We start from the raw sequence: 9,025 nt of genomic DNA on the forward strand, positions 1-9,025 counted from the left end.
CAAGCATTCAGTAACAGACCACCATGAAAAAAAGAGTATTTTGATAAGAAACTTTTTAAAATTTCATGCATTGCATGGGTTAGATCAGTTCATAAGTTGTTAAAAAAAAAAAAAAGAGTTGATTCATAGTTTTGCCATTTCTCTTTATCGAAATTTACTTTTTCGGCTTGGTGCGGCGAAAAAAGGGCTCAAATTTATAGATATGGAAGGCTTGGGTGTGATCTGCCCAGATATGGAATTATGGTGTACAAGACAAAAATGTGAGACAATTTTTTCTGAGCTAAAGGGAGAACAACTCGGACCATGCGAGTTCTTTGGTCATAAAATTTTGTTTCACAGATCACATGGTCCAATTTGCAGCTAATGGAATTTGAAATCTGAAACGTGGAATTCGGACCTTCCGTTTTTCTTGTTCTGGGTAATTCTTTTTTTACGTTTTGAGGGACACAATTCGCAGAGTCCGAATTCTGCTTTTTCTGATCCCACAACGAGATGAAGCACCCATCTTCCCGTATGCTAGTTCAACACTTCTTTTACTTCCATATTCAAATTAAAAAGCGGCTAAAGGAGTGTTTGGTGACCTAAAAACCAAGTAAGTAAAGTGGCCCAGTCACTAAGAAGCCTATGACCTCAACAAAAAAGAAGTATTTTGTTAAGAAACTGTGTATAAGTGGCCCAGTCACTAAGATAGTGTTGTGACCTAAAAGCTAAAACAGAAAGCAACATGCCAATCATACCCGCAGATATGTCGGCACCCGCACTCTTCTCCACCGTCAGCGCCGCCACGGCCACTGCCACAACCTTGTTCTTAATCTGCAAGTCTCGTCTCATGCGCGTCAGCCCCTACGAAAAGAACCTCACAACACACCATCTCGAGCAACCCAAACGCAGTCCCGAACAACCCGAACGCGATCCACGTGGCAAGATGCTATTCGTTTCCCAAATCGGAACTTCAAAAGCCCTAGCGACGCGCCTCTGCGATTTGTTAGAGTCGAAAGGCGTCGTTTTGGACCTCGTAGATGCCCGGAATTACGAGCCCGAATCCCTACCCAAGGAGAACCTCGTCGTCCTCGTTGCTTCAACTTCGGAAGTTTGGAACCTATATTCCGCACGGGATTTCTCCTACAATGACCTAACTTGGGGAGCAAGGTTCTTCGTCAATTGGATCGAGGAAAAAGCGAAGGCCTTTAAGGTTGGAGCTTTTGTTGTGAATGCTTGCAGCTTCAGTGCCTTTGTGGTGGGCACACAGGTTACTGAAGGTGGCAAGAATCTGATGGCTAAGGCCGCCAATGAGATTAGGGTTTGGGGGCACACTGCTGAATCGAACGCGGATTTTGACAGCTGGTGGGGAAGTGTTGTTGCGGTTTTGCAAGGTGCTGTTTTGGGAGATGTTGCTGACGGAATATGCGAGAAATCTGAACCTGAGGTCCGTTTCTGCATCCTCTTAACTGGATAACTATGGCGTTTCTATTTATTATCATCACACTGCAGAGCTTTCTATTTAATAGTTACTTGCACTAAACTTATGGTGACTTAATTCTGTCGTAGATAATATGACGGTGGAAATTCAAATGCAGTCAGACTTCAGGTGAAATTGATAGTTGAGAGCTGTTAGATGAAAATTTAGTCAAATCAGTCAAATCATCTAACAGATCTTAACTATCAACTTCAAATGAAGTCTACTGCACCTGAGATTCCACCTAATCCGATTGTTTTCCTATTTAATAGTTAATTGTTTCCCTAATTCAAGGATGCTGGTTCTTCTGATCCAAAGCGTTTATATATGTTGGTGGAAAATGGGGATTCGATAACAGAGGAAACCGAGACTGGTTGGAGCTTCACTAGTATCATCAAGCACAGGATGTTAGCTATCAATGACGACAACTTTATGAAAGATGGCACTATTAAACTTGATGAAACAGGACGTGTAACTCCTGAATGGCCACTTAAAGATGATCTATTCGTCGACAACAGTCGGTTACCAACTTCTCAAGGATTTTGTTCTGTTGGTCACTGCTTTTTCTTTGCAGGTGGTTTTTTGGCTACTTTTTTACCAGAATGGAACTTGAGTTTGGACGATCTTTTCCCATCAAACCTGTGGTGCCTCAAGTTTAAGGATTCTACTTGGGTTTGGAGTATATGTGGAAGCATGTTCTGCCATCGATCAAATCCCTTAATAGTCCCACACGATGGCAAATTGTACATCTTTGGGGGTCATGAAGTAGCTGCACATTGGGTTGAGATCTATAGCCTAAAATCAGGTCTTTGGGAAAAAAGGGAAGTGCCCAATTCTGCTCTCTTGCCAGATCTCACGTGCACTCCTAGCTCTTACTTTATTTGGGAGGATAGCAACAAGAGTCACCAGAAGACCCGCATTGTATTGTATTATGTTGATTATAAGTATAACCGTCAGTGGCTCATGTCATATGACGTCAAGGCTAACAGCTGGGAAGCAGTTGATTGCAATTTTCCGTCAGTTCCTGAAGCTTGTTCTCGAAAAGTATTTTGTTTGGGATGCAGCCATTATGTTCTGATTGTTGACTTCGGTGAAATGGGGTGGACGTGGTATATTTATGACTTGTCCAAGAAGAAGCTTGTGGCAGTAGTGCCCATAGATGATTTGGACAACAGTGGGATGGTATCAAATATTTTTTGTTGCCCCCACACTAGCAAAGAAAGTTTGATCTATGTATTGATGGAATTCGATGAAAGGGCTTACGAGAAAGGGTCAAATCTTCCTCAGCTTGTTCCTTATGCCAGAGTCAGGCTCCAACTCAAACCCTTTTCTGCCAAGATTGAATACAAGGGTTATCTTAGAGTTGGTCCTCATTACCAATGCTATATGTGAGTGTGCGCTTCTCTTTAAACTTGTTTCACCCTATCCATTGATTGAGCTTTGATATTTACTTGTTTAACTCTGTGGACAGGTTTGCTGTTGGAGATGAAGGCAATAAAGAGAAGAGTGTAGTTTAGTATGGAGGTGTGGTGGATATTAGGAATTGGAATTTGACAATGAATGAAAAGTAGCCAAAGAAAGAAGTGATGGATAGAAAAGTGATATGAAAGCTCTAGCCACCTTGAATCCAACTTTGTTACCAAGAAATGCATGCCAATCTGCCCTTCTACAAGTATAGAAATATTTTGTAAGCTATGTATTTACCTCTTTGGCCCTGAAACACAGGACTCAACATCTCCCAAGTCTAAGTGCAATTGACATGTATATATATACTCTTTTATCATGATTTATATCTAGAAACAAACAAACTAGGGTGAACACGGGTCGGTTTGGTTCGGATTCAATGTAAAATTAGAATTGAACCGATCACAAAGTAATTGGTTTGGTTTGGTTCGGATTTACGTTTTTTTTGTGCTTGTACCCGAACCAAACCAAACCGATTAAGAGCGGATTAGTTCGGTTCGGGTAGCGGGTACCCGATGACTTTGAAATTCATAAAAAAAACTAAATTGACAAATTTTTATCTTAAAAATTCAAGAAATACAATAAACATGTAACATCAACAGAAATAATGCAAACATATTAAATATCAAATACATTAAAAACTAAACTCATCAAAATCCAAACATATTAATAGTAAATAATCTTGTCTAATGAAAATATAAAAATGCAATAGAAATATTAGAAGTTAAATACAAAAGTCTAGTGAATAATCTTTGAAAGAAGCTAAAACCAAAACACATTAAAATCTAAACATTAGTGAAATAGAATTAGGATTATGAGTTAAAAAACACATAAAAAGTCATATATATATTTTATTTAATTAATTATGATCGGGTATATGGGTTGGTTCGGGTTCTGCGCCCCCAAAACCGATACCCGAACCAATCATTAACAAATGTCATTGGTTTGGTTCGGGTTGGACCCGATTACCCGTCGGTTCCAGAACCAATTTGATTTGTTTGGTTCGAGTTCGGATGAATAATCGGGTACCCGCTACCCGTGCTCACCCCTAAAACAAACAACTTTTATTAAATATACTTTACCTGGCCAAGCATTTCTGCCTCTGCTTCAATTCCTCCTATGGAACTTACATTCCCCATTTGCTTGTAGTGCATCATCTGAGAACCTGAATGACATGGCTACATTTCATGTTGAAGCTACCAGCAATCACAATTCCACCAAAAGAATAATCCCACACAAACAAATAGTAGCCATGCATGTACACAAGAGGCTGAAAAAAACTTGTTTCAATAATGTGTTCTTTTTTTCCTTTTTTCCTATTTTACAATTGAAATTAGAAGGATTTTTTTTCTTTTTATTTTTGGGTTTTGTGGAAAATAAGGAAGCATTGCTTTGATATTTGTATGTGACAATAATATAATTTTTTTAATCTTATATATCAATAAATTTTTGTCATGAATTTAATGGGAAATTAAGTAAAAAAAAGTTATACTAAACAAACTACTTAAATAAATTTGGAAATATGCATTAAATTTAATAGATTGATGTATGTTTGAACAATCGACCCATCCAAACTTTTGTATATCAGGTTTTTTTTTTTAGTAAAATCCTAGAAAAGGTAAATTGAAATGTAATATTGTAAAACATAGCCTTTTTAGTTTTGCTGTGTGTTTTTGTTAGATATAGAAAATTTTTTGTTGTGAAACCCTAAACTAAAAAAAAAAATTAAAGATTGAAATTAATAATAATTTAGTTAATAAATTAGAATACCTCTTTTTTTTCTATAAAAGACATTTATTATATTTTGTTATGTTAGGGAATTTTAAATTTTATATGACCAATAAAAAACCAATTTTTTGTATAAGAACTAAAAAAATAGATAATTTCGTAATCAATTATAAATTATTGTTTTTAAATGTTTTAGAATTTAGACTTTTAGTTATTATTGAAATGACTATAATACCCTCGTATTCTACCCTGGAGGGAGTAGTAAGCAAATAAGCATGTTTCGAAACAAACGCAGAAAGCTTAGTATAAAAGTGAGAATCAGTAGCAAAAACATTTCATAAACATCGCAATCCACAATCGCCAATCGCCAATCGCCAATGAAGATGATTGAGGTTTCCCAAATCGCTGCTGAGCAACTTGTTCTCGAACTCAGCAACCCCGATCTCCGAGAAAATGCTCTTCTCGAACTCTCCAAGGTACAAAATAAAGTCTCGGTTTTTTTCCTTTCTGTTGGATTACAAGGATTAAATCCTTAACCAAAAAAGCTGCATTGTTTTGATTTTGACTTTTCAGCAAATGGGTTAATTTTTATTTCCATAAAGTTTTTTCCTTTTAAATTATTTCTTGATGTTATGTTTGTGTTATGATTAAGCTTCTTTTTTTTTGTTCTGGTAATTAATTTACACTGTTGTTGCACTGACACAAGTAATTTATTGAATTTTAGAAGAGAGAGTTATATCAAGATCTCGCTCTGTTACTGTGGAATTCCTTTGGCACCATTGCAGCGCTTTTACAGGTATATTATGTTATTTGCATTGAATTGTTTTCTATCAAGAATTCAAGATTGTAATGTTTGTTCTTTGGACCTGGTTTTCCAATTTGTTTTTTCTCCATAAGTGGTGATTTACTAGAATTTGAAATTTCTAATTTCTTTGATTTTTGCTTCCAGGAAATAGTTTCTATATACCCTGTTCTTTCGCCCCCAAATCTTACTCCAGCTCAATCAAATCGAGTGTGCAATGCTCTTGCTCTTCTTCAGGTGAGATGAGATTGTAATAATGTACTATGAAATTTTGTATCATGGATATTTTCTGTGCCCATGTTTCTTGTTTTCATGCCATGTTGTTAAGGTTTTCTTTTCCTTTTTTGTGTTCTTGATGCAGTGTGTGGCATCTCACCCTGATACAAGGATGCTATTCCTCAATGGTAATGTCTCTTATTATTTTATCATTTTTCACTATTTAGTGTGTTTGTTGTAATTACTAGTCTATTTTCAATCAAATATAAGATAAAAGTTTTGGTTTTGGAGGATATCTTCTCCTCAATGAGTTGTACTTTTGCCTCTTGCTCTCTCCAATAAAATTCATTCATTTTTATACATAATAGAAAATGGTTTAAGATGCTTTGCTTGGAAAGTCTTTGGTCCAATAATTAGTTTCTATCTATACTAAAGAATATAAATTTTTCTTGCTTGCTTTGACATTCCCATATCCATCTTGGCATTTTCTGGCTCACTAACAGATTAAACTCAAAAAAAAATTGTTCATTTTTTTGAACTTGTTTTTTCTCATGGGCAGCTCATATACCTCTATATTTGTATCCTTTCCTTAATACAACAAGCAAGTCAAGACCATTTGAATATTTGAGGCTTACTAGCCTTGGTGTCATTGGTGCTTTAGTGAAGGTACTGCATTCTTTCTGATAATGTTGTTGGACGCATATATACTTGATTGCAAGTATAATAATTTTTTTATTGGAACATTCATGTTGACAAGAGAACAATTTTAAAGTACTAAAAGTATTGCCACAAAAAACTTTGTCATAGATAATCATATGGAAGTTAACAAGTGACACAGAAAAATGTAGTAATAATAGTAGCTACTTGTTGATTATTTCAGTGGCTTCCTATGTTAGATTTACAATTAAATCTATTAATTTTCAAAGTTCAGCATCTGAAAATTCGGTATATCCTAATGGAGACATACAAATCCAACTTCTTTGGATGAGTTCATCAATTAGGGAATAAAATTTCCCCTACTATTTTAAGCCCTTTGCATGATTGTTGAATTTTTTTTCTGCCATCGGTCACATGTATAAGATTGTACCTCTTTGTTATCAATTGTGATCATTACTTTCCTGTTGATATTCACAGGTTGATGATACGGAAGTTATAAGTTTCCTTCTTTCAACAGAAATAATTCCGTTGTGCCTTCGCACTATGGAACTGGGAAGTGAATTGTCAAAAACAGTTGAGTTTACTTGTTCTTGGTTTTTAGCCAATTTGTTTTTAATAGATTACTTTGTTTGGATGAATTTTGATTTCGTTGATATTTACTGCTTCATTTTTTATCTTGTTCCAATAGAATGCTATTCAAGAAGTGTTTCACTATATTTTGCAACTTATGTGTTCTATGAGATTTTCATTGATAGAGTGATCTTGGCATGATATAAAATGGTAAATGAATACTTATAATACTTGAATAAGCTTTTCTCTCAAGAACCTTATTGTCTTGTTCCTTTTTCCCCTCTTTGGAACTAATAGAACAATGTGAATATACATAAATATTACATGCTAGTTAATGTTGCATCCTTGTATTGTAGGATGCAAAATAATACTATAATATAATATAATATAATATCTTATATTTGGTTGTCTAATAAAAGCTCTTGTATTGTAGGTTGCAACCTTTATAGTTCAGAAAATTCTTTTGGATGATGTGGGTTTGGATTATGTTTGTACCACAGCGGAACGCTTTTTTGCAGTAGGTCGAGTTCTGGGGAACATGGTGGCAGCTCTGGCTGAGCAACCCTCATCTCGCCTTTTGAAGCACATTATTCGTTGCTATCTTCGTCTATCCGATAATCGGAGGTTGGATAAGTAGAGTGCAACTTCCATGATCTTTTAGTGTTGCTGTTCTCAACCTTCCTATCTCTAATTTCCCTGTTGTGGCTGCTTTTATTTGTTCAAAGTTTCTAACAAAACTGGCTTTCCATTAAAGCAGGGCTTGTGATGCACTAAGAAGCTGTCTTCCGGAGATGTTAAGAGATGCTACTTTTAATACCTGCCTTCGTGTAAGTACTACTTATGGAATTAATATGCATATGATTTAGTAAAATGTGTTTGGGTTGCTTGATCAATTTAGTCATAGATTGAACCCTTGAAGAGAAAAGAGTAGTAACTAGAAAAAGTTAGTTATGTACATGTACTTACTCATGGGTACATTTCGCCGACTCGCTCTCTTTCACTACTGGATGTAGCTTGGGAGGGCGAGTTGACTTGGTGTACGAAAAAACTCTCTTCATGGGATTCTCGGTTCCAAAGCTAATGATTCTTTCATTGGACCTTATAGTATGTTTTCATGATGTGTTGCTGGTTTCATGTACTCAGGAAGACCAAACAACTAGGAGGTGGCTACAGCAGTTGCTTCACAATGTTGGAGTGAATAGGGTTCCTCCACTACAAGCCGGAGCAGGATTCGATCATAATATGATGGTGGCGTGAGGACGAGTTCTCGCTTCATCACGGGTCTTCGATATCACCCTTGATGGCCCATTTATGAAACTTGAGAGATAAGTTTTGCAAACAGTGATGATTTTGTATCTAGTCATATGGTGGTTCTTTTGGTTTGGAAAGGTTGTAGTAGTGGTAATATTTTAGTAGACTTTGAAGGAGATATATATATATATATATTTTTTTCAGCCTAAGAGTTGGTGTGGTTGCAACTTGAGGTTTTTGAAGAGAAGATAGGAAGGGAGAGTTTAAACTGAGTATATACTCAAATAGGGTCGCTAAGGAATTTCGTGTTGGATATTTTCGTCTCCAAAAAAATAAATTTATTATGTTCAAGTTCCTAAACTTTATAAACGTAAGATATATACTCAAATAGGGTCGCTAAGGAATTTCGTGTTGGATATTTTCGTCTCCAAAAAAATTAATTTATTATGTTCAAGTTCCTAAATTTTATAAACGTAAGACATATAAATCTTTCTATCATACTTTTGAGAATTTATTTGTCCAAATAAAACCAATGAATTTAACTAGGATTTATCTTATATAAAATTTAGGGATCTTAACTTAATAAAATTAAGGTCAGAGACAAAAATATCTTATGCGAAATTCTTTAGAAATCTATTTGGATATATACTCTTAAACGTTTCTTCAATGAATCACAATATTTTGCTGACTTGTTGTCCATGTATCGAACATATTTAAAACATGACATTTATTCAACATGTATATCATTATGTCCAAAATATTTTTGGATAATTTAGATATATCCAAATATGATCAACTAACATCATATCTAATTTTATTTTTGAATTCTAGACATATATTTGTAAAATAAAATTTAAAATAGTATGTATTATTAATTATCA

General features: G+C 35.1%; 2 protein-coding genes across 6 annotated transcripts; both read left to right on the forward strand.

Annotated features, from left to right (window-relative positions):
• On the forward strand, positions 663-3,243 carry LOC107609453. Its single transcript, XM_016311441.2, has 3 exons — positions 663-1,426; positions 1,751-2,844; positions 2,928-3,243. The coding sequence occupies exons 1-3, from the start codon at positions 725-727 to the stop codon at positions 2,971-2,973; spliced, it is 1,842 nt and encodes a 613-aa protein (XP_016166927.1). The 5' UTR covers positions 663-724; the 3' UTR covers positions 2,974-3,243.
• Positions 4,933-8,189, forward strand: LOC107609748 (cell differentiation protein RCD1 homolog). 5 transcript variants are annotated; one of them, XM_016311767.2, is made up of 9 exons: positions 4,933-5,124; positions 5,376-5,444; positions 5,598-5,687; positions 5,812-5,854; positions 6,226-6,332; positions 6,801-6,896; positions 7,327-7,526; positions 7,648-7,720; positions 8,037-8,189. In XM_016311767.2, exons 1-9 carry the CDS (start codon positions 5,026-5,028, stop codon positions 8,148-8,150), a joined length of 891 nt encoding a protein of 296 aa, XP_016167253.1. In that variant the 5' UTR covers positions 4,933-5,025; the 3' UTR covers positions 8,151-8,189. The 5 variants fall into 5 exon arrangements, with proteins under 5 accessions (XP_016167253.1, XP_016167251.1, XP_016167252.1 ...); XM_016311765.2 differs by having other exon boundaries at positions 4,935-5,124; positions 5,373-5,444; XM_016311766.2 differs by having other exon boundaries at positions 4,935-5,124; positions 5,373-5,444; positions 7,651-7,720.

This window comes from Arachis ipaensis, chromosome B07 (genome assembly GCF_000816755.2).
Source record: "Arachis ipaensis cultivar K30076 chromosome B07, Araip1.1, whole genome shotgun sequence".
Classification (NCBI taxonomy): Eukaryota; Viridiplantae; Streptophyta; class Magnoliopsida; order Fabales; family Fabaceae; genus Arachis; species Arachis ipaensis.